The sequence below is a fragment of the Mastigoproctus giganteus genome, chromosome 9 (assembly GCF_048544385.1).
Source record: "Mastigoproctus giganteus isolate SK-2022 chromosome 9, ASM4854438v1, whole genome shotgun sequence".
NCBI classification, from domain to species: Eukaryota; Metazoa; Arthropoda; class Arachnida; order Uropygi; family Thelyphonidae; genus Mastigoproctus; species Mastigoproctus giganteus.
The window spans coordinates 177799113-177825685 of record NC_143583.1 but is presented as its reverse complement, the minus strand read 5'-3'; the positions used below and the strand labels follow the sequence as shown (position 1 = coordinate 177825685).

Genomic DNA, 26573 nt, shown 5'->3' with positions numbered 1-26573 from the left:
TGATTAAAACGTAGCTCGCGAACAATCTAGTAAAAAAAAAAGTTATAAATAATTCAAGAATGTTTTGGAATGTTGCCTGTAGATGGCGTGTTCGAAGAGTTTCAGCGGGGTGCTCAATATTAACGAAGTCAACAATGGTTTTCGGTCTTGCACTTTCAACCTTTGCCATTATTTTTTCTGTTCATTCACTTTCTCTTATTTGCTTTTATTTTTTTCCTCTCATTTTTATCTCTCTATCTTTGGCACTCTCTTGTATATTCTAAAATATATTCTATAGTTTGAAACAACATTTGTGTATTTTGTGCACAAAATCGTTAAATGATGCATGGAGCGCTGATGAAAATTTCATAAAGGGTGATCGAAACGTTTTCGTTTAATCAGGATTACAAATCGAGACACTGCCCTTCTGCGCACTTATATATATCTTTTTATGGGTGGGGAGAATCTGCAAACAGTGTTCCTACAATGATGGACGTGGAAGACTCATCCGCGATATGAACACTGTTAGAAATTTATTATTATGGCACAGCATTTTCTGTGTGTTTGTTTCTGTTTAATTTCTCTCACAGAAGACTGTGTTTTACGGCCCTCGCTAACGACCCTCCTGCTTGCTGTGCCGTGATTTACTGTTTCAAGTCTACAGATTAGACACGCGGGAACAGCACATAAGTGGATGAGGAAGGAACAATATTTCAAACTAATTGTGCCGTATGCGACGCCAATCTCCCGTCCTTTCCGACAGTGGGTTCGTAAAAATCGTTATCACTTTAGTCAAGGAGTTTCATCACGAGTCGGGACTTCGTTTCGCTAATGTTAACTTATTGCTTCGTTAAGAAAAATCATCTTTATTTTTTAAAGATGACGTCACAGCTTCGGATTTGATTTCAGAAAAATATTTTAAGACACAGATTTGCCCCTTTTGGTGTTGCATCACTATTGATGCATCTGCGACGAAGGACGTGATGTTATAAAGTTGTTTTATACTTTTTTTTTAAAACTTAATGCAGTTTGGCGAGTTGAAGTTTACACATCTGGCGTGAGCAATTGTAAATCTCTCTGAAAGTGGAATATTTTCTTTAGTTTGACATAACATTAATGGGGTGTGTTAGAGGTATTGGCAGTTACTTGCGAGGACCTTTTACAGAAGTGGTGCTATGAGAACTGTAACTGCTAATGTAGGTTGGTTGCTTTGGCATTTTTTCGGTACCAAGGATATGTAAGTGAAAGTGGTTATTCATGTGGAATGCGTTAGATGACCGTGAAGCTTTTCTGCTTTGTTGAATGCATTACTGTGTCCTTGAGCCACATTTCAAATGGTCTATTGTGGTTATCGTTGGGGTCAACCAAGCTAAAATGATACAAAAGTACGCTTCAAACAGAGTAATGGGGAATATTCCTGTTACTATGGAGGTCAAGAACAGTTGGCACCATAATAATGTTCACGACAGCGAAGCTACATTCGTCTACTGTGAAGAGGCGGGGTGGGGGCGAAACCCAGTGTGTGATTTTCGAAGCTGTTGTCCAGCTGTTAGTTTTGGAGCAGTGGTGATTAAGGTCGCAGTACGTCAAAACAGGTAGCGATATATCAAATGTCTTTCGCATGTATGAATATGCATTTTGAATCTCTTTTTTTTTTGTTGGGGGAAATGCCACAGTGCTGGTTTTAAAGAATGGTATTGCTCGTTTAACGTGGAACGAAAAAAAAAAAACATTGAAAACATTAATAATCGAGGGGATTCAAACCTTCATAACTTTGGCGAATATGAACACTATTGCTCCACAGGATGGGGGGGAGAGAGAGAGAGAGAGAGAGAGAGAGAGAGAGAGAGAGAGAGAGAGAGAGAGAGAGAGAGAGAGAGAGAGAGAGAGAGAGTAGGGGAAGTGGATACAAATTGAAAGGGATAAAAAAACTTACATGGAAACGGGTGGATAAGAATAAAATGGGGAAAAATCATTAATTAGACGAGACGAGAAACATAATCCGACCAAACTTTCTCGTATTATACACCGTAATTAACAGACAAAACAAATCGATGACTAATTAAAGAGGTCTCATTTTAGTCACTTTATTCTCCCTCTCTCTCTCAGCGTTTCTCCTTCATTAAGACGCCTGTTACTTTCTTTTCGATAAGTAGTCATTCGATGTGCATGTTGTCTGGCTGGCAAGTGGTGCTTTGTTGGGGGCGTTAATTATACAATCCCGCTTCTTTTTCTTTCAGTCTGGATTCGGTTTATCGAACCTATCTGCCTGAATGTCTGTGCCCTTTCAATAGTCTCACAAAAGAAACTAAGCATTTTATTATATACATTAATCATCGGTAAAAATCCAAATTAAGATTCATCGCATTGTTTTTAACCATCTGCGCAAAGGGAACACTTCACGAACCAACATTATATAGTTCTTTTATTTATTTACCATTGAAATGACTCCGATTTATCTGCGTGTTTTGTGTGGTCAATATCTCTGAGCGAACGAAGTGCTACTTTTTTAATATCTTTGTCATGCACAGCCATTCTTTTTAACTTATAACTTTAGCGTTATATTTTATACGTTTTTACTATGATTGAAATCATCACCATCTACCATTGTCCCTTTCATTATGTCTTATTATCATTTGATATTGCGTTTTTATTTCTATATGCGACTATGTACATGGTTGTGTGTGTGTGGGGTGTAGTCATCAGCCACACTAAATGACTCCACATGCTGTAATCGCGTTTATACCTGTAATACGTCTGAATGAATAAATAAATCAATACGAATTCATCACAGGAGGGGATATAAGCAAGAGGATGCTTCGTGCTAACGGTAAGCTCTCGCATCTAGATAAGTCAAGCAAATCACTGCTCAGTTTCGCTCCTTTTATGTATGACACATAAGCGACCTAGCATGGTTGGTGCATCCACACTCGCTCTCTCTGTGTAACAGATTAAAACTAAGCTTACGAGATCACAACGTACACTTTGTGTACGAAGCGGTGTGCGAGATTTGTCTCCAAGTGATATTTCTTCCATGGGATATCACTCCAGCTGTTGCTCTCTTCTCACTCGACCTCCCCACTATAAAATCCCGATGTTTTAAGTCGCATATCGCTCCGTAGCAGCTCACCACGCTCCTTACTGCTGTCAAAGTCGATCGAGTGCGCGCATGCGCACACCGGAACAATTTGGAGCAGTCACAAGAAGAGCTCCGGCAAGCTACTGCTGGAGCCTAAGGAAAAGTCCTTTTGCTCTGGACCTACAAGGAGTGAAGTGTAACCGCTCATATCGTTCTGGTCAGTCGGGTCGTCAACGAGAGATATCCCCACAAACAGAACTCTGTTCGGCCCTTCTTTCTATCGGATAAGAGACGGAGACGGATCAAGAAGGATATGACAACCCGTTCGTCTATCCGAGCAGGAAGGTTTGGATGGAGATGACAGGACTGTGCTTCAGGCGCCAATATGAAATATCAATACACACGTCCCTGGGTCAACATCCTACTGGGAGCTGTACTGTGCTGCCACCTGGTGGCTGTTGGTGCTCAATTACCGGACGTGGTGAAGATCGGTAAGTACAGTTTAATCTGACATAAGCTTGTAGAGCTTTTAGGCCTACTTGAAGTAGCCTCCCCAAGTGCATATATCCGTAAAATAAGGCTGGATATCGCTGTAGGAAAACGGACTCGCCCCTTTCAGTCTTATTTTCGGAATGGATTAAAATTTGCTTTAATGATATTGTAGAAATCGAATCATAGTACACTCGTGCTTGTCAGTCGAGTACTTAGCTCTTAAGAACAGAAGAAATTATCCAACGTTCGTTTTTATACAGATTAATGTACATATCTGTAGTAACTGGATCACTCAGAATTACCGAATGGGGTCCCTTTAGGCGCGTGCACAATTTATACGAAATTCTAAACGCGTCGTTAATCATATACGAGTGAATCCTTCAGTTTCTTTTTCACAATTCTGCTCATCCATTCTTGTAAAAAGGAAGGGGTTGAATTGGCAGATATTAGGACAAAAGAAATCGAAGTTTTAAATTGATTTTATTCTTAAATATTTTTCTAGTTATTTTCAGGGTTCGTAGTCGTACAGTAAATCGGCAATTATTTCATCCGGTGCATTCCTTTCGCAACCTGCATTTGCAGTTTTAATTGGCTATCAGCGAACCTTTTCAGAACTTGTAATTCATTGAACTCTGGATCGATTAGATTCGCATTGTAGCATAGACTGGCACATCGCAATATCCGAAATAATAGAAAGACTAAAAGTATCTAGGGAGGTGTCAATGGTGTGGATTGCCGATTACTTGTAATCTCCTGTAAATCTTTCTTCCCTGCATTTCCCGGTCAGGATCCGGCAGTAGAAGACACATCTGTGCGAGTAACGCGAGTAATTGATTGCCCCATCTCAGTCATCCCATTCCGTTGTCGTCACGATACGGACACCGAAAAGGTCAACGAGAGATAATCTAAGTTGGAAACAGTGTGCGTTTGGATGAAAGAAAAAAGGGTCTTTCTTATGGCGATAAAGAGTCAAACCGATCATCTAGAACTCTCTTTCTTCGTACATGAGTAGCTTTCTGTTAAAGGGAATTATTCTGTTTATTTTTAAGAGGGAGGAACGAATGAAGTAGTAGGAATGCTAATAACATTTCAGTATTCAAGATTTCAAAAACGCTGAAAATAATTTCAGCAATGGTTTAAATCTCCTAGAGTGAGATTTTAAATACCTGATGCTTTAAAAACGTATTTCCATTAAACTAAATAAAAATATGAAAATTTTACTGTACAGGGAGTTTAACACTGATAACATTCCAGTAAATTATTATTCTATTCTATTTTAGCGCATTAAATACACTTTTAAACCATAGTTTCTTTTTTTTTTCCTCTCGAAAATAGTTTTTCATCCCGAAAACAGACGAACCCATCATAGAACAGGTACAATTTACAGAGGATATGCACATCATTGCCTGCGACCTGGGCGTGTATTCTCTTGATGAATATCCAACCCCAGCTTTACCAACGAAGTTCACTTTTCTCTAACCAGATATGGCATTTAACATATAACAATTTGTGATTTTGCAAACAAATATCATTTGCGATTTTAAATCCAAAAAATTCGCAAAACAACCCAATATACACTCAGATGAACACCACAGTATGGATTATCGAGCCCTGGAATATTTGGGATAACGTTTGCTTTATTTCAGCTCTGGTGTGGTCTAAAGTATGCTGTCAGGCAAATCTCCTGTCCAGTTAATTGATTACGAGATCATTTGTTACAGTTGTTAGGAGCTGTACGACTTACATTACCATCACAGATATCCAAAGTACCAAAAAGGTTAAATATCCAATGTCCCATAATATTTTATATACCCGTTTTTTGGAGAGTTTGAAATACATAGCAATAGTAACTGGTACAGTATCATATGGTCGCATCTAGCTTTTTCCATGTTTGTAAATAAACACGAAAGGGTTCTTTGGAAAACCATTGCTGGCATTGAAACTAAATACCAGCCAATCATACAGTATTGTATAGTGCAGCTGAAACTCAAGAGGGAAGGGCTGGAATAAAGATAGCAGTCGTGAACTGTGCATGGTATTCGATCTGAAATAATATAGATGGTCAAATAAAACGTAGAAATGTCAGCAACTGGGTTTTGTTTCAACCGCTCTGTATTTGTCCGATATAAATACATAAACGGGTGCAGTATGCCGCGAGCTGTACAGTACACAAAAGTGATTCCCTCAAAAGCAATGCAGCTTGCTGTAATGTGGTTTTTCATTCCAGTATTTTGAAGTGGAAGTTCTGGAGAAAAGTTTTTGACGTGAAACGTTGTCTGTGTGAGCAACAGTTTATAAGGACATGAATAACATCAAGCTGGTTCGACGGAAAGCCACATTACCGGATTCTGTTGGAAGATGCTCAAACATCCTTCTTAATCTGTAAGATTAGGATTTCTTTGGGCTCATGAAATAAATTCTGAAAGGGAAGCATTTTTATATTGGCCATGATGTGAAATTTGAAATAAGGTGGTGGTTTAAAGATTGCATCAAGCACCAAAATTGCATCAAGCCATTATTTACTTTTATTCTGCTATATTTTCAGCACCAATAAAAGTTTAGAACATTATAATATTGTGTAATTTTTTTTAAAGATTTTTAAAATTTCTCATTTTACCATCATACGTATTTGAGTTAAAGTGCGATACAAATGATAATTTAAGGGAAACATTAGGAAACGAAGAGCTGATCAAAGAACCACACCAGCGTGTTCATTATACACCCATTTTTAACATATGGTACATTCTATGCAACTTTTACTGTCCTTCGAAGTACTTTTTCAGTGGAAATTATGAGACACTTTCACCCTGGAATGTTGTATTAAATCACAACTACTTAAGATTATTACAGGAGTAATTCTCGTAAACGTGTCTTCTTCATAAACTGCATTTTTGAGTCAATGGACGTTAGCGGGATAAAAGAGAAAGTGTTCTGTCCGATGAAATTCGACTTCGGATTTTGAAATCTCACATTTTTATGATTACGTGTCTTATCAGCAATAAGTTGAAAATTTTCTGATAAATCATAACGTTTCCCTTACTAATAAGAAGGGGGGTGTTCCGTTTTATACACGTAGTCATGGTCAAAACTTGCAACCGCGGTGTCAGTTCTGCATGAAGAACAGGTCCAGCAACTTCGCTCAAAAGTGGTGCATTAAATCCGGGCCATGAAACTTGACCTCTGTAGATCTCACAGTTAAGCGACAATCAGAAAGTTCCTTCTGTATAATTTCAGCAATATCCTGGGATATGCATCTGCGCAGGTAGTACAGTTGTTGTAATCACCGTTCTTCTCACACCGAATGGAAAAGGCCTGGGTTCGAATCCCACCAAAGACGTAAACTTTTATGGGCCTTTTCACTTCATGGTTAAGTTAGTCGCCTTCAGGCGTAGATAGCAAAGGCATTTGGTCTGCTGCTCCTAAGTCCATCGTGAAGAAACTTTGGGGAGGGGGGGTCTAGAACTCTGGGTCTTAAAGTGGGCCGATAACTGGGCCTGCCTTATACCACCTCCAAATCACAGTACTACATCAACCTCCGAACACGCCTATCCAACAGTTAGAATCTGGGCAGAAATTCACAATGGGACATTTGTTTGCCTTGGCATTTATTCTTTCTGGTAAGATACCACAAGGATTTAATGTTCTAAAGCCACATTTATCCAGAAAATCTAGAGATGTGATAGAGTGGTTGATTTGAAGACAATTATATATATAGGGAAGAATTAGACGGTATATACGTAATGGTACGGTAATTCGCGCTCCACCATTATTTACACCAACATTATGGTTTTTATACGATTCTATTCAACTGGGCATTCCACGCACCCGAAACAGTGTTGAAGCTTGGCATAAAAGATGGGAGTGTATAAGATGGACGAGCGCATGTTGGCGTATATAGGATCATCGAGGAATTTCAGAAAGAACAGCAACAGGTCGATAACTTGGCTGAATGCATACTTAGTGGTGAATCCTGTTCAAAACGCAGGACGACAGTCGAGAGAGACACGAGAATGACGACAGTTGTGATGGATTGATTACCTTCGCGGTATTGCGCATAATGTATCTTTATAAATATTATTTAATTTTAAAATTTTAATGTTTTTAGCAGCTGTTTTGATTACACGAAAAACATTTTTTTAATTCCAATCAGTTTCTGAGATATGGACTCTAACTTTTTTTTTTTAATATAATCGCTATGTCGGGAATCTGGCAGTCGGGATTTTGGGCGGCACCGGTATATATATAACCTATGTAGTGAAATTCAAGTGTGTGTGTGTTTATGGGCCAATTTGCATGTTTTATGGGCTGATAAATCTGGAACAACTCACGGGGGAACTCAACATCGTCCACCGAAGGATGGACGATGGATGTTATCTTGGTCAACCTCGCTTTCAAGGAATTCGTTGACCTACTCTTTGTGTTTTCCTTACCCATCAAGATAATTCTAGATACTTGACCTATGGCATCTCTAAAAAGCTTGCAGATCTCCTTCTTATATATTGAAGCAGTCAAGGTGTCTATTTCAAAGATGTGGAGATCAATGCGGCTGTTCATCATGATGTCTCCAACCAATTATGGTTCTCATGACCGATGAGAGAGAGAGCTACTTGGCTGTGATTCACCTGCACTTGGGACCATATCTGGCCATCTCATCTTGCGACGATCATGTCATCATTCTGCCACTAGCTATTTTGCTCCAAATATTTCAAATGTCTACTCATTCTAGAGAGAACCGTGTTTTTTTTTTTATTGAGATAGACAAGGAATTAGTGCTACATATGTAATGCACAATTTTATGAACTGTCTAATTTGCACATTAGAAGGAGCTTAAAATTGTATTCTGCTGCACTATTACCGTTTATGACGTTTAAATCACATTCAGGTTATCGAGTTCACGTAAAAATGTAAAATTACATAATTTTGTTAAAGATGTGTGTAGCTCGTATCTTAACTTTAAAATAATGGTGTGTGTGTGTGTGTATATATATATATATATATATATATATATATATATATATATATATATATATATAACGTAAACTGCAGCCATTATCAATCCACTACAGGATGGAAACCTCTCAACAATTCATGTTGAGGGAAATGGGCTATAATCGCCACGCTGGTCCAATGCGGGTTGGCAGATCGACCGTATTTAGCAGTCAGAGGCTTTAACCCCGGTCTACTCAAAGAGCTTGTACTACTGCACTCCCCCTCGTGATTGGCGCACAATAGCCTTCAGCACAGCTTTTGCCCTCAGTACAGCAGCTATCCGACGTGGCATTGATTCAACAAGATATTGGAAGGATTCTGGAGGTATGGCCAACCAAGCTGTGTAAGGTGGTCAGCAATGTAGGTATGGAGATGATTGGTATATCCAGATGCCTGATATGCCTTTCCATAGTGTCCCACAAGTGTTCTATGGGATTAACATAGAAGGAGTTCGGAGGCCAATCGATAAGCTGGAAGTCAGAACTGTGTTCCTCAAACCATTCCTGTACAACAAGTGCCCGATGGCTCGGCGCATTATCATCTTGGAAGACACCATCGCCATTCGGGAAAAAGAGTAACATAGCGGAGTGTACACAGTCAGCAAGCAATTGACGATAGCGGAGACCACTGATGCGTTGTTCCACATACACCTGGGGGCCAAGTTCCTGCCAGTGAAACGTTCTCCACACCATACAACCGCCTCCACCGACTTGCCTTTTGATACCATGCATGATGGATGAAGAGCGTCACGTTGTTGACGCCAAATTCGCACACGACCATCCACGATGTGGAGTAAATAACATGACTCAACACACCTTTTTCCAGTCTTCTAACGTCCAACTTGCATGCTCTCTGCAGCAGTCCAGTCTTTAAGGCCTATGAACCTTGGCTAGGAGAGGATGTTATTGTTATTTGGTTTTTAGGAGCATTAGCAACTAAGGCCATATTGCTCCGGGGATATGCGGTGGTCATTCCCTGACCTTTCCGCATCCTCCGTATTTGGTGGTCACGGGCTCGAACCCCGGTCTAATCAAGAAGCGCATGTTAAGCACTGCTGCTCCTGCCCACCTGGGTAAGGAGGTGCCCTAGGAGAGGATGCCGTAGTTGTCGTCTGCTGGTATAGGCCTTGCATGCGACGCATGGTCATCTCAGATATTGTTCTAGGTTGGCCCATGTTGATTGGGTGGTAAACTCTTCCACAGTGCTGCGCATGTTCGAGTCGTCGGGCCCGGTGCTCACCTCTAACATCAACCTTTCGCTGACCTTTGCAGTTTTGCCGTGGGGTCTTTGTTTGACCATTTTGACGCCAGTCCTGGTACACTTTAACTACGGCGGCCCTCGAACACCCCACCAGTTCAGCCGTTTGGGAAATCGAGGCACCAGCTCGTCGAGCACCCACAATCTGTCCTTTATCAAAGTCCGATGCATGCCAAAGTAAATACTTTCTGGTGATCGCTGTGGATTTTGCTGGGGCGTTCGACTCTCTCTGGTGGCCGAGCGTCCTTGGCAGACTCCGCAAAGCGCATGCGCCCATAAACCTTTACAATACTATCAAAGCATACCTGTCCGAAAGAAGAATTGAAGTCGTAGCACCATTCCAAAGAATAACAAGAAATATCCATAGAGGATGCCCGCGGGGGTCCGTTCTTGGCCCCCTGCTTTGGAATATAGTCTTCGACGACTTCCTTGACACCAACTTGGGGGAAGTAAAGTGTCAAGCCTTCGCAGATGACCTTGCACTGATGGTAGCGGCAGACTCCAGGGGCCATCTGGAGGTACAGACAAACCATGCCCTAGAGATCCTACAACAATGGGCAGAAGAAAACTTCCTACAAACTGAACTGACAAAAACAACGTCGATCCTTCTCAAAGGATCATTAAATATCAGAAGACCTCCGCAAATTAGAATAAAAGGAAAAACGATAAAGTTTACCACCCAAATGAAATATCTAGGTGTCATCCTTGACAACAATCTCTCCTTCCAACCTCATCTCAAGCAACTATGAATAAAAATTAGAAACTACTCTGCACTGGTTGCCCGTGTTACAAGGCGTGACTGGGGCCTGAAAAAGCGAACACTCTCTCTCTCTACTATAAGGCTACATTTATACCAGCAATCTCATATGCTGCTCCAATCTGGTTCCACAAGACAGCCATGGCCGTAAATAAAAGAATTCTTGATTCAATCCAGAGATCAATCTTTCTAACAATAACCCGTGCATGCAGGACTGTCAGTACGCATGTGCTCCAAGTGCTGGCTGGGGTTCTTCCACTGGACCTGGAGATTGTCAGGTGTGGCCTGTCATACTACCTATCTAAAGGGATGCCCGTCACATTCATGGGGTACACCATCGAACCTAGAAATGACAGAAAGACAGAAAAGACCCGATTATTGGGGCATCTAAAACAAGAATGGCAAACCCGCTGGACAAACAGCACCAAAGGAGAAGTGACAAGGAAATTTCTTCCGGACATACACAAAGTGTACCCTAAATCACCGCCTTGGCTCCACCCAGGACTGCACTCCACTTACATCCTGACGGTCATGGACCTTTCAATGAAAAACTTGCAGCCTTTCGGCTTGTGGAGGACCCACATTGTCCATGTGGGGAACGCGAGATCTGGCAACATTTGATGCACCAATGTCCACTGTACGACGACCTACGTGGAATCCTAATCACCAGACTAACTTACTTACCTCAGGACCGGGAACACCATCTTCTGGACAGCTTCGATGAATATAGTGCGCTCGCCAAATTTGCACAAGACTTATTTGCAAGAAGGAGAACACAAATTGCAATCAGTAATGCACGCCGTTAGCCCAAAGCTCCCTGCACATGAGCATCCAAACTGAACCAGACTATGGCCGTTTTGGTGGGACCTCACTCTCTCTCCTAGGATTGAACATCCATCGCAAATGATAGACGATCCGACACCATATATTTTATTATTATTATTATCATCAATTTATTTCTCTTATGAGAACACCCGGTTACAGCCACAGGCTAGAGGGTGAACATACATATACAACTATGTTACAAAACATACATCTATGTTACAGTTATAAAATACATGAAATACATAATATCTGATTTATAATTATCTGGAATATAGAATATTTCAATTATTAATTACTTACTACCGTAAACTGGTAAGAACTTAATACCATGACAATTGAATCATACCTTTTGCTTAAACAGACACAAGTGAAAGTTTCACCGTATTTACATAAACACAAATATTTACAGCCAAACAACGTACAGCATTTGTAACCACAGGAATGACTGCGATACAGTAAAATAAAAAAAAAATTAAAAAAAATTTGAAAGTTCAAATTTCCAGCAGTCGTCTTCTTCTGTGGGATTAGAGTTGTGTAGGTAGGACAATCCTGACATCTATTTCTTGATGGGGTCGGGTTTCCTAAAGCCCAGTGGCTTGTGCCTGGCCGAACAAGGTGCTGGAACTGTATCCTTAATTACATCTGTATTTGCAAGTAAGAGTTTCTGAGAACTTCCTTTCTGTAGGATTTGCAATTGCAGAGCATTTCAGGATTGATATTGAGGTTGTTGAATAGCTGGATGGTGTTTGCTGGAAAGAATCTTCCGAGGCTATCTAACTGCGTAAATGCCGATTTCAGTTGTGGTTTCTTTTCTGCAACTCTTCTTGGTTTTTCGCCGGGTATTTTTATCCACTTTCGGGCTTTCGGTGCGTCCAGTCGTCCCGTTAAAAGCTGAGCGAGGGTCATTATGTTCCTTGATGTTATTGTTTGTCTCCAGGGTGTGACCTCTAAATTGGAGTATAGTATAGCTCTTGAGATGGTAAAAGGCTTAGCTGAAATTCTGTTCAGCCATCTCAAGAGCCAGTATTCGAGTCCTAGAAAGGCTTTGATACTGCATTCGGGAGCTGAAGACCAGATTTGTGCCGCGTATAGGGGAATAGGAGTAACACATCTGTTGATGTATTGCTTCATCAGACCGGGGTCTCTAATACCGGTGAGCTCCTGCCTGGTTGCCCAAAGCGCCGCGTATGTTTTGTTACGGATGTATGCGAAGTGCGGGCGGAAGGTCAGGCCTTCGTCCCACTTGAGACCAAGATCAATAGTGGACATAGTGTTTTTTGTTATGCGGTTCCCGTGGTTTCCCACAAATCCGCGTTAAATACTCTGTTAACATAGCAAAGCCAGTCAGTGTGGGTTATGTGTGAGTAGTGTGTTGTTTGTGTTGTTTGACTGGCCTCTTCGTTACTGGGAGGCGCGATCACCAGGAAGGAGCCTCCCAGCATCCGTCCACTGGCACGAGGAGCCGGACCAGGGAGTAAAAGACATCTGACGGGCCGTCCACACTCTTGCAGGAGCGAGAGTGGGGAGGGACAAGGAAAGAGCGGAGAAGAGACAGGACAGTGGAAGACAGACAAGATAGCGAGGATGACAGAGCGTAGGCATCCTCCCAGGCGAAACGGAGCAGGAAGAGTGCTAGGTGCAGTTGTGGGAGTCCTGAAGAAAGACTGTGGGTAGGAAGAAGAGAATAGGTAAAGTTCAAATTAAAGAGTCCAGGATCGTCACAATGGAGAATCACGACAGGGCTGTCCGCCATTTGCAGTTTCATGTCTGGAAGTTTCCGGTGCTGGGTATCAGTTGCTGTCTAGAGGAGGTTATCCAGGAGTAGTGTTCGGGAGTTGCAGGTAATGCCAGCGACGACGAAAGACCTCGTTGGCATAACTGGTCAGTGCACGGAAGGCATCATTAGATTCCAATAACTTGGTTTCTGGCCGAAGTGATGTAGTGTGGAGGTCTAGGAGTAGTTGGTTTCTTAGATTTAAGTATACGTTACATGAGTGCATCACGTGATCCCAGTCTTCAAGTTCTCCGCAGGTACAGAGGGCATCCTCGACTAGGCCGAACTCTAGAAGGCGTCTCTTGAAGGACCCGTGGCCAGTTAATAGGAAGGAAACATAGACGTTAGGGAAGAACCAAGTGGAACGTTGCTTGTTGATGTAGGTTACCACAGGAAGGAAAAGTTTAGTAGTTGCACCAGTTGTGGAGTTATTCCAGCGGGTTTGCCATAAGTTTATGAATTGTAGCCACACACGTTTATGTTCCTGTTTGATGTTGGTATCGGTACGGGTTTGAATAGTGAGGAATTCAGCTTCCTTATTCTTCTTGATGGCATGAGAAAGTCCGATAAAAGCGACGTGGAGGTCCAAAGGGAGGCGGCCTGTAAGTAGCTGTAGGGCGGCAGTTGATGTCGTTCTACATGCGCGGGTCATTTGTAGTAGCATAAGTCGTTGAATTTGCTGAATTTTACGTTGAGCATGCACTAAAGTCATTCGGTGGTACCATACTTCAGCTCCATATGTGACAATTGGTATAAATACTGCTGAGTATAAAAGGCGTTGAGTTGGTCCTTTAAGACCCCAGTCCTTGCGGGTAAAGCGTGCTAACATAGTGATGTAATTTTTTATCTTTTCTTTGATAGCCTGGATATGAGGAATGAAAGTTCTCCTGTCGTCCAAAATTACTCCTAGGTACTTCACGGATCGGTAGTTTTTCAGTGGGCGGCCATTAAAACGTATGGTAGGAGGTCTGGAGAAGTCCAGTTTGCCTTTTAATAGGAGGGTTTTGCTCTTCTCAGTGGAGACTGAGAGTTTATTTTCCGTGGCCCATACGGACAGAGCAGCGAGAACAACCGTAGCCTGGGTTTCTATGGTGGCGCGGGTGGGGCCATCAATGATAATAACCATGTCGTCGGCATAAGAAAGCTGAGTAGTGTGTGGGTAGTCCCTCAGGAGCCAGTCGTCGAGTATCATGTTCCAGACAGCTGGCCCCAGGATGGAGCCCTGGGGACAGCCTCGGGTTAGATGTCGGGTGATGCAGTGATATTTTGTTTTGATGCTGACCTTGCGGTTAGAGAAGTAGCTTTTGAGGCAGTGGTAGAAATTCCAAGTGCAGTTAGAGACTCTGGCCCTCTGAAGAACGCCCGGCCACCACACTGTGTCAAAAGCTCCTTTGAAGTCAATGAAGATTGCCAGTACATAAGTTGCATCCGACTGTTCTGCAACTTTGAGGGTTTTGGATAGAGCATCAATTGTGGAGCACCCTTGTTTGAATCCAAATTGAAGCGAGGATGCCAAACCACTGGCTTCATATCGGGGTTGGAAGCGGGAGAGCAGCAGTCTCTCAAAAACCTTGCCGAGAATGGGAAGCAGCGCAATCGGGCGATATGCCTTGGAGGTACCTGTGGGATCCTTAGGTAAGAGCCTCAGATTAGCATGCTTCCAACGTGATGGGAAGTTACCCTCATTCAGACAGGTGTTGAAGAGCTGAAGAAGTATCATTGGAGCTATGGCCCAGAGACGTTGCACAGTCTCGCCTTCAATAAAATCCAAACCAGGAGCTTTACCTTTTTTGATTTTTTTAATTGCTGCATCGACTTCTTCTTCTGTGAATGGTTCCTCCATAATATCTGGCTGGAAGCTGGAATTTTGTATTGCTATCATCCTGTGGATGTCAGTATCAGAGTTGGTGTTGTCCTGATATATTAGTTCATCCAGAATCCGGTTGATTGTATCTTCCCAGTGTGTAGTCTCAGACGAGTCATCAGAGCGGACAGAGTGTATGACATCCGTGGATCCCAGCTTATTCCTCACGAGTTTGTGGACTAAACCCCACGGATTCCGGTTCCCCTCAGTCTCGACAAGGGAACGCCAGGAGCTTTGCTTGGCATGGTAAATTTTGTTAGTATATTCACGGCGGACTGCTTTGAATCGGTCTCTATACTGTTCTGCAATGTGAGCAGGTTCAGTCCTTCTCTTGCGTTGGAATTCTTTCCGAGCGCGCTTCAGAGAATTGCGCAGGTTAGCGAGTTCCTGCGACCACCATGGAACAGATCTTGGTTTCCTGGAACATTTTTTCATGGAAGCCTCTGAAGCTTTGAGGAGCAGACTCTGCACAAAGTCTGTTTTCTGCGCACTGTTCATTGATTGGTAGAAGTTGCTAGCTGGGTCATGAAGAGCATCTTGAATTACATTGTCAAACTGGTCCCAGTTCGCTGTTTTAGTAGAGAATCTTACAATATCCTGGATAGGCACTTGACGAGGGAGGGCAGAATCGGTGACACTGTAAGTGATGAGGCGATGGTCGCTAGTAGTGGCTGTGTCATGCACCTGCCAATGGAGGAGTCTATTGCGAAGAGAAGAAGTAGTTAGTGTGATGTCCAGGTTAGACTCTACAGTTCCCGAAGAGTAGGTGGTTGGTTGTCCTGGTCTGTTGATGATTTCAAGGCTGCGTGAGGCAATGAATTCATCTAACATATCTCCTCTTGCATCGGTAGAGGTGTTGAACCATTGTGTTGACCGGGCATTCGAATCTGCGGCTATGATGACATCAGTGTTCTCCAGGAGCAATGTGTGACTGTGCCTTTTGGACGAGGATGCCGTTCACAAATATTGCCATTTTGTTTGGCTTTATTTTATTTGTGAAAGTCATTTGTGCCGTCTTTTTTTCGTTCAACTGCAGTCCGATACAATCTAGATACTCTTGAAGTTCTTTTATTTTAGTATTAGCCACTTGGTTGTGGTATTCAGCTGATTTCTGATCTCCTGAGGTAATAAAAAATTTTATATCATCGGCGTATGTGATGAAGTGCTTCTTGTTCTGGGCTAAGAAGGGTTCGAGGGCTATGGCAAAAAGTGTGGCGGACAATACTCCTCCTTGCGGGACACCTTTATCAACCTCATACGTTGCGCACATGTTTTCGTTTGTCACCGCAATTTGTCTGCGCCAAAGAGTGCTCTTTAATAAATGGAGGGCATTTCCTGTAATGTGGAAGTAGTCCCGCAGAATGACTATGAGAGCTGGGATGGATATGTTATCATACGCGGATGCCACATCTAAATAGACTACGTCCACCTGCTGCTTACTGTTTAGTGCTTGCTGGATCCTTAGCAGTGTCCCCATGCGGACTCCTACTAGACAATGATCTCTCTCTGGACGGGACTCTTTCTCCCATGTGCGACGCAACGACTGGACCACATGACCACAGCAACTCTGCTGCAGCACGTTGCCTGGCGTTCTGAACTGGGCACCTTTTCCCAGTTCACTTTTAAAACCCTATCCCTAGGCAGGGAAGGGGAAGAGATGGGCCTCTGTCTCATCCTCTCCCCTGCCCCCCTTTTCTCCCTGGTGGGGCTTGCTCCATTGACACTCCTGGGATCGCCTTCTCTTTCGTTCCCATACTTCTACCTGTTCTCCCCCCCAATCTTCAGTCTTCCCCCACTCTACCTTTACCGACCGTGAATGTCCCACTGCAAGCTACTAAACTTCAATGTGGAAAATTAAACCTAACCTTCATTTAAAACATATCTCGGCCTTATCTAAACCTCTAGTGTCAACCCCATTTTTTTTTTTTTTTTTACATAGGCCCTAGCCACTGAAATCTCAGGAAATTAGGTGGCAGGGCCTGCCAGAGTAAATAATGTAATACTGGTGTACCTGGTCTGCCTCCACGGGGCCAAGTGTGGGCAACGTTGGGCCTCAGTAGGGGTCCAGCGGCTAAATGACCAGATGAACAACGGTACACGACAATACATATGTACAATATCCACACACTTTTAAATCTCTGGCCTCAACAGTGTTCTGTTTCACATGACAATGTATACTACGCGGAGATGGGGGAAAACCCCTGGTGCCGTTTGACACGAATACACTTTACACAGTCCGGTAAATCCTTCCTTTTACCAATAACGCTCGGAATTTTACTACTTACTGAACCACTGACACCTTATCTATGATACGTAGTCGACTAATACTGCACTCTCGTACCTCATGTAGTGAACGGGTCGCATTCAGTTTTCATAGGGGTGGTCATAATTCAGTGATCACTTAGTGTATATTAGCGTATATATGCCTATAAGTATAAACTTTTTCTTCTCGTATAGTTTGCGTTATCATCTTATAGTTTGGAGGCTTGCCCGTACAGAGCTTTTTAATTTGATTCAAAGTCAGATCTTTTCCACCGGGTGGAAAATATCTGACTTTGAATTCCGCCAACGATGTAAGGAATTTCTATGGGCCTTTTTCACAACGTGTCTGAGTTAGGCGGTCTCAGGAGAGTGTAACATGATTTTGTCTCCCGGAAACTCGGGTGTTTCATCCAGAAAAACAGCAAATCGATCACAGAACATTATCAGTTTACAGCATGTTATATACAGCGCAAAAATTGTCAGTGTTTCTTCACAGCGAGTCCCGGTCTGTCTTTGCCTACATTGTAATTTGGAAAATGAATAAATCTCGAATGTGAAGCACTTTTCCAGAAGAGAAGTGCAGTTCCGTCAGAGAATTGAATAATTATCTATGCTATTCCAGAAATTATTCTTCTCTCTTCTCTTCTGGGGAAGTGCTGCGTATTCGAGGTTTAAAAGTAGGCAATTCTTGGTGAAGAAATTTACAATGAGATGTATAATGACGCCTTTGGGCAACCTCTCCTTGCCTTTATACGCATCTACATACAAAACAAAAATAGTTTGCATTAATTCAAGAAGGGAAAAATCAGAAATCAGTATACAAGAACACTGGTAGAGCGGGTGCTTAGGGCACCCAGTTGATCAATAGATCGTAGAACTTCAATTCTGCACTGGACTCTGTCATAAATTTGAGATTTATTGTTTATTTAACAACTAATAACCAAACCAGTGGCGGCAGCTAAAAGCCGAGAGGCAGAATTAATAAAAACGAAAAGTAGCTCCCTCGTAAAAAGGTTGACGACCCTTGCTGGATGATATTAACTTTGGCTTCTATGCGAGCACCATCTAAGAGCCACTCCACAACATCCTACAAAAAGCAATATGTTCATGAATCATTCACACCCTCGGGCGCCACCAGATGGTGCCCAAGTCATTACGCAATCCCCAGATTATCGTTATTTAGGGCTGCTACTCTTAAAGTGAAATTGTTATCCGATGTCGATAATATTACTTTCTTTTTTTTAATTTCTGCCAATAAGACAGTTGAAGAAACACGCACTTCCATAAAGCTTTAATTGGGCTTTATGGAAGGCTTAAGAATTTGCAACTTTTTCTGATTGAGTAACCGTAAACGTCGAATTTTTAATCAAACCACAGAAATGAATTTTCTTTTGAGAAAGCTAACAAATACTAAGATTGCATACATCTTATGATTCTACAAATTACAACACTGCAATCATCAGTCCACTGTGATGGAAAATATCATAACCGTTGTGAAAGTAAATAAAACATACTCCAACTTCGGCAGTGAATCTCAGATATGGTTTATGCTAAACAACAAGCATGAAATGTGGCGCATGACCCAATGTTGACGTAACAATTGTAAACTGAGCGCGAGCTTCAGCATGATGGAACGCTAGTTGAATATTAGCAAATGATTCCATTTTAACAGTATTCTACTTAACATAACAGCGTAAATTTATAACTTTTGGGTATTTATTTAACCAATTCGGAACTGGAAGCATTGCTTGGCTCAATTTTGCTGTTAGTACGTGTGCAATTTATTATTATTCATTAAAATAATCATCAGATATAGAAACGACTGCCAGTGAATCATCGGATAGAGTAGTAGATGAACTGGCATTAGTAGTAATTATGTACTTAGGATTAAATATTTCCTCTCATCCTTTAATTGTCTTCCTATCCATCTTTGTTGTTGGTGGTGGCATGGAGGCCGCTGTTGTTATTTCTGGGCTAGCTGGTCGCGTGATACGCAATGCACTAAACCTTCTCTACTCCTGGATAACTCAATATATTCCTCCTTGGTTGTAGCCTTTTTATTGTGCCTCGGATAGAACTCTCTTCTATTCTTTGTTAGGAAATTTGTGGCTTCGGAGCTGTCTAGTGCAGCTGTATTTCTCGAGCATCTGGCGACTTCCCAGATTATTTCCTTTATTATGTTCCTATCTGGCGTAACAGTGGCCTTCATTGATCTTCATTTTCAGTTGGGGATTGCAGCACAAACGACTACACGCAAACTTTTCCTATTTCAACGTTTCCTGCAAGACTTGTTAATACATATTTAATATTTACATACCGATGTAAATATTTTTTCCTGAATAATTTATTGCGGCAGAGGGCGCGCAGGTGCATTAGTTGAAAGAAATTTCGGGATAAAGTATAGCGGAGATCGTCCAGGGAATGGGATAACGTTGCAGGTGAGCGAGGTCCCTGGAGAGTTTGGTTAGAGACATCACGTTACGAATAACAAAGTTGGAGGGTGGAATAGCGCACGTATTCATCTACATCTATTATACACAACACCTCGCTTCACTTAGCACTTCTCTCTTTCTACCACTTGGCCTTTTCGGTTTTATCCGTAATCTTTCTTTTTTTGGTCTTCTTTAGTTTTTCTTGGCCTCGCTTTAGTAGTCAATGACCGTCTTTCTTTCTTCAATTCTTTGCTCTTTTATTCAGCAATCAATAGCTTTTTTCCTCTCTCTCTCTCTCTAATTTAATGTAATAAAACACAATGCAATAATCTCATTTAGCAGTTGGGCACATCACTTCAATCCTTATATTATCAAAAAAATAGAACAAGTCCTTTCGAAAATATTCATCGTTAGCATTATTACACTTTTATGCGAACTCAATACACTCACTCGCCCAAATTACAGCCCATGCACTTCATGGCATGGATTTCACTGGATGGCTTAGGGAGTCCAGCTCTAGATTTGACCATTCTCCCATCAGGATATTTGTCAGCTGTTGTATTGTGGTCGGTAGAGAACTGCGAAGCTAAACTGACCTTTCCAACAAATTGCATACATTATCAAGTGGATCGGATCTGAAGAATTAGACTGCCAGTTATATGTCGAAAGTCATGGGGATTTCTCCGAATCATTTAGATAACATTTTTGCATGGTGGATAGTATTAATCAGGCAAACGATGTAAAGAAGTGAAATTATTTTGCAACGCAGAATTGCGATGTATTAAAAGAATCCATCGCAATCCGGGTGAAAATAAAGCATAGCAGAGTGAAGTTGTCCTGATACGACAGAAAGATAGTCATTAGAGATAACACTACCTTCAAACGGTATGAGCGGACTCAATCCGCAACAACAGAACGTACTCCATATCATGATAACAAAATCCGCTTGAATGGTGGACACAAGACAGTCGGAATGCATGGCTTCGTGAAGTTCACGTCACTTTTTCACCTAAAATTGGCGCAAAAAAAAGTGTAAATCGAGACTCATCAGACCTGATGATCTTTTTCCACAGTCCAGGCTTGGAAGCAGTGGCTTTCCTTTACTATCAAATCTCAGATTCTTCAAGTATCGTTGCATAGTTTGGTTGTATAATGGCTTTTTAGTCATTTGTTATACAATGGAACTTCTATTCTGACTCACAGGTAGCTTTAAATTCCAGCGCTCTCCTTCTTGGAGTACCAACTTTGTGCAGCGTTTCTTCCCTTGAGAGCTGCATTCTCCTTTTATCCTCTACTCACTGAGATGCTTGCTTTCGGCAAATCAGTGATGTCCTTTGTTTTCTCAATTATTGCTCGTGCTAAACGTACTCTACCAGAAACATCTTTCTGAAAATCGAAAAGTTCACCTGTCTTTTTCATGACTGAATCGACTAAGAGGCTTCATGGAAAGTGCACAGTATTTACCTCATACAGAGTTCCTTGGTATCAGATGGACACTGTACCATATGACAACTTATATTTCTACACTGTGCGTTTAATCATCTGTTGACGCCAATTGCAAAAGGTTTCGAAATTTGTGGCCAGTGAGTGCATTAAAAGGATGCCACACCATGTCGTTATTTACTACCTATTTTATGAGAACACTGAAGAGGCGATCCCTTACTCTAATAGTCGTTGAACCAGATCGGGAAAGAAACAGATAAAATTTGAATTTGTTATTTTTAATTGACGAATATTGGAATCCAGATAACATCAAGCTGATAAAATCAATTCCTTTCCAACTCTTCTTAAAATTATGATTAATTTTGTCTTTCATTATCTATTTTTTTATTTTTATAACTACTAAGGGGAGAATTTTTCTCAGAATTTAAAATATAAAATTCTTAAATGCAACATGCGAGTCACCCCACACATACGACTCGATCAAAAAGATTATAGTTAATCTTCCATAAAGCCTTGTTACATTTTTAGAAGAGAAGAAATCAGTGCTTCTGAAAATATAGAAAATGACATCGAAATGTGTGAATTATAAAAATTTATGAAGACGAAAAAGAAACTAAGAACTTCTCATTAAAAAACAAATCTTGAATTTCAAATGAATGTAGTTTTTTAACTGAAGGAATATTTTGAAGTTATCTTACCCAATTTTCAACAAACCAATTTCTGTATTAATACATAGAGCACAAGTCTACCTTTCAGTAATTACCTTGGTGTGTTATTTTGACTTTAAATTAATGTGAATGAAAATATATGATACTGGCAGATTGTATTAATGACGTTGCTCATTTTTGGAGAACGTTACCTCTAGATCCGAGACGAATAAACAACTATTTGCATAACAGGTTCTTTCTTCCGAGATAAATTAAATGCACTTTGCACTTCTCTACATAGCCTTTTTTGTAGAACAAATTATGTAAATGTGATTAACAAGTTTACTTAGAAGTCTGGAGAGTGTTTCAAAAGTTTAATTTGCGACAGTTAAATTTTTTTTGGTAGATTGATACTTTTTTTGTTCTTGTTTGGGAATATCAATGTGGATATAAGTTACATGACGAGAAATCTTTCTGTTATTTGATATATACACCTGCAGATTATCGTTAAACATTATATATATATAAAAACATAATTTGTAAACTTAGTTACAGAATTTTTTTTCCCTTTTCATTTGCTAAAAGTTTGGATTTATTATAATCAGCCATCTTGCCTCACCATGCGAGATGGCTGCCACCGTGAAAAATGAAAGACAAACAGTATTGGACAGATGTTGCCAGCCAGCTGCTAATAGCAAACATAAACGTTCTTTTTTTATTCTAAAACACTACTGGTTTGTCCTCTGATTGGTTCTTGACCTCTTCTACACATAATGGGCGAAGTAGATTCGAGATTACCTTATTCCATAAACACGTTTACGATTCTACAATTGGTAGCTTCTGTCTTCAGGTCAGTGGTTACAAACTGAGGATAGAAAACCCACGTCTTCGGCATCTGTGACCTTTCTTTTCGCAGTGACATTTGGATATCGTTCATCTTTTAATAGAAAGAAGAATTTTGTATACTGATTTTATTTAGGAGGAAATAATTTAGGTACACAAACGTAAAATTTAAAATAGCTTATTCTCGTTAGAAAAAGCAAAGACTGTCGAAGCTCTGTCAGGGAGAAGTGGCAGTCAAAGCGACAATTGTCACGAATGCATTTCTTTTCTCTCTTCAGATCATCAATCCCCGCAGGGCATTTTAACCTCAAACTTTTCATTGTAAAACGTCCTACAGGAAATTCTAAAAGGCTTTATGACTTCACCATTGTTCATAGGGTTTGCAATCTAAAAGTATTGAGACGAATAAAATGGGTGTTTAAAGTAATTCTTGATCCCCTGGCATTATTTTCTCTCGGAAATATTTCCTTCTGATTGGCAGCGCCATTGTCTTTTTATCTGAGGCTATTCAAGCCTAAACAACAATAAGTCAGCAAGGAAGATCATGAGTCTAACACTCGGATAACCTCCTTAAAGAAGCAATTTTTAATTCTCTCTCACTCTCTCATTAGCAGAACAAAGTACTTCCTCATCATTTTTCACTCTCTATCCAACACCGGAATTGTTTTGTTCCATAGCTCTCATTTTTCTCTTGCTTCCTTCCACGTTTTTTTTTTCTTTCTTTCTCTTTCCGATTTGAAGTTAGCGTTGTGGAAATTCTTTAGAGGAATTTCTACCAGAGACAGCGATTTTTGGTGCTTGCATTGTAGCAATATGAAGTCTGCAGTCTTCGTTAATACTTTGGTCTGCTTCGTGGACTTTATTTCTTTCTGAATAAGTACAATGAAACAATTTTACACTTTAATCTCCAAATACTGTCTTGCTATTACTCCTATATTATACTTAGTTTGTACGAATTAAATTATAATGTTGACATGGAGCTACAGATTTAAAAACCAATGGTTAACACCAATATTACCATACGCAGTACACGAGCCAAATCTTCTCCGCTATCAATTTCTATCAACCATAATGGGGATGTTAACTCGCTGGTATCTCGTTTTATAAGTAACTCTCATATCGCATGTTTCTGTTTAATAAAAAAAAATTGAACGTTCTTTCCTTGGATAACAGTGACGCAATTGGCCAAATCAATATCATCACCGAATAGGGGATGGGAATGAGAGAAGCAATCTTTAAAATTCTGTCATTTTATCTTTTTTTTTTCTTTCTAAATTTTATATCTGCTGGAAGGTAGCACCACCATCGCCCACATCTCAGAATAAAGCCTTCTATTCCTCTAGGCATCTGGGTACATCTTCTTGATTTCTGTTCAGATCGATCCATTTGGGTAAATGGAAAGAGAGAGGAAAAAAAAAAAGCCGGAATTTATCTTCTCCATTTGGTCACATACGCGTGTAGTTAGTGTGTGTATGATTACTTATTTATAAAAGGGTACCTTTGAGAAAATTTGATTGGGCCGAAGTTCATCTGTGCATGACAAGAAACGAAAATATATGAGATAAGAGAACTGAGCTTAACGTTGAAGTGTTTTTTATGCGGTATTTTTTTCTTTCTTGCTTGAATCTCTTGTTTCTCTCATGAATGCTGATTAGTCTGAAAGCGATGTTCTTTAATATCTAAGAAAAGATCAAAAACTGACATTTTTTTATCGGATAAAAAAGAATAATGTTTCTTTTTTTATTCTTTTGCTCTCACAGAAGATTGCGTACTTCTTTTGATGGCGAAAAATAAAAACCAGTCAACCAAACAAACGTATGTTGTTGATTTTATTAATATTAAAAAATGTAAATTTTATATTTATAGCATTTCCCCGTTTTACAAAACTGAATAGAATTTATAAAATGTTCTACGTAATTTAAACAAAAGAGAATGGAATACACATGCATGGTATTTTTTTAAAATCTTTGAGAAGGAAATTCATTGATATAAAATTAAGGACTTTAATCATCGGGGCATGACTCAACTGAGCCAGAAGAAAGAAAATGAAAGAAAGAGCTCTAGTAATTCGCAACAAGCTGGAAAAGTATGGAGTAAATCTAGAAAATGCGGAGGTCAAGCGCCTAATTATCACTGAAACCAGAATTGTTTTTATCATTACAGGAAAGTTGAATCGAACGAACTACTTGTGAAACTTGTGTGTGTTACACCACCAGGTGGCACCCATAATGACGTTACTGTTGGTTTTTAAGCGCATCAGCGATTCTTAGACCATATTGCTCTGTTCTGTACTATCTGTAGAAGTGTGTTCACGACTGATTTCCATATTGTGCGGGTTGAAAATTCCGAAACTCCAGTGGAAAACCCTACTCCCTCTGTCTGAGATCGGCTAACTCAGATCCGATTGAGAAACCCTATAGACAGTGGTTATAATCACCGTCCTCCCCACACCGGGATTCCCATCAAAAAGCCTTTTATAGGCTTTTTCCCCACTCAGTGGCTGAATTAGTGGATCTCAGACGTGGATAGCAAGGTCCACTCCCCAGAAAACTCGAGTTCATCGTCTGACAAGACACACAAATCGACCAGAGAACACACGCAATTTATGGATATATTACACATATTGCCCTTGTAATACGGATATATTACAGATGAGCAAGTTCTTGAGTGACCTGGATATGACACTTATTTTGTTTCACGTTGTCCTGAAGCACTATTAAAAGGAAATTAACCAGTAGGGTGAGGACCACCTCTTCTAGAAGAAGAATAGGAAGTTGACAGTCTCATGTGGATTTTAGTTCCGTAAATGTGAAAACTGTGTATATTGATCGAAACTGAAGTACTAACGTGTGTGTGTGTGAGAGAGAGAGAGAGAGAGAGAGAGAGAGAGAGAGAGAGAGAGAGAGAGAGAGAGAGAGAGAGAGAGAGAGAGAGAGAGAGAGAGAGAGAGAGAGAGAGAGAACTCGAACTGCTAATTCAAAGCGCTTTTGAAAGTGGGACAGAATTAAGGCTTGGTAGTCACTAATGCTGTATAGAGAAAACAAATAGCCCGTTCTAGAGACCACACAACGCACTGATTACCATAGCCACCAAAGAAGATAACAGACTGAGCAAAATAGGTCCAAGAAAATACCCAGACTCGTTTTATAGAGTTACTGTGGTAGGATGTTATTTAGGGATGCCCATCTTCAGATAGTATCCTGGTAGGAAACCGTTAGTGACTATCTGAATCAATTGTAAGTTGAAACTTCTAAGTAGACATCGCACCCATGCTGAGCTTACAAGAGAGACACTCCAGAGAAGATGGATAGAAGTTGGAGCTACATCAGAAAGACATCAAGAAAAGTTATTTCGAAAACTTAGCCATCGCTTACCATGGTGCCGAGATTGAGAATAAATCTTGAGGCAGTGGTAGTGGATAAGGATAATGCAGAGTGGTGATCATGTCATAGTCCATGTATCAGTTAGTTGCACTTAAATGGCTTATGCCGATGGAAGGTTTAGTACATACTACAGTGTAGCTAGAGCGAAGTTTGCTGGCGGTAGCATAATGGTCTCAGCTTGTTTAACGTGGTTTGCTTATTGGTTGTTGTCTGACGTACATGGAACTGTTAGTGCTAATCCCCACAATAACATCATGTACTATTGTCTTGTCCACTCTTTGGAGGAGGTATACATTAGTATGAAATGTACCCCCATCACACAGATGGGACAATAATGTAGTGGTTTGAACACCCACTTTTTTCAAGCTGTTTTCAAGTAGAAATGAAAAGTATTTGGATTGAGTATGGAAAGAGTTAATAATCAGCGAGTATCAACTGTAAAAATTACAGTGACAAACATAAAGCAGATCAGAAGAAGGTATACCACAATTGGGAGAACTGGTAACTGTTTTTATGCTGTGTAAGGAAAATCGACGAATATCTTTAA

General features: G+C 40.6%; 1 protein-coding gene across 1 annotated transcript in view; it reads left to right on the top strand.

Moving 5' to 3' along the window:
• Window positions 1–3207: 3207 nt before the first annotated feature.
• The window catches only part of LOC150080907 (glutamate receptor ionotropic, kainate 2-like), a 47064-nt gene continuing 23698 nt past the window's right edge, over window positions 3208–26573 (top strand). The window contains exon 1 of the mRNA XM_090380851.1: window positions 3208–3549. Within this exon, the coding sequence (XP_090236977.1) occupies window positions 3444–3549 (106 nt within the window). The 5' untranslated portion in view covers window positions 3208–3443. The remainder of the gene's footprint in view (window positions 3550–26573) is intronic.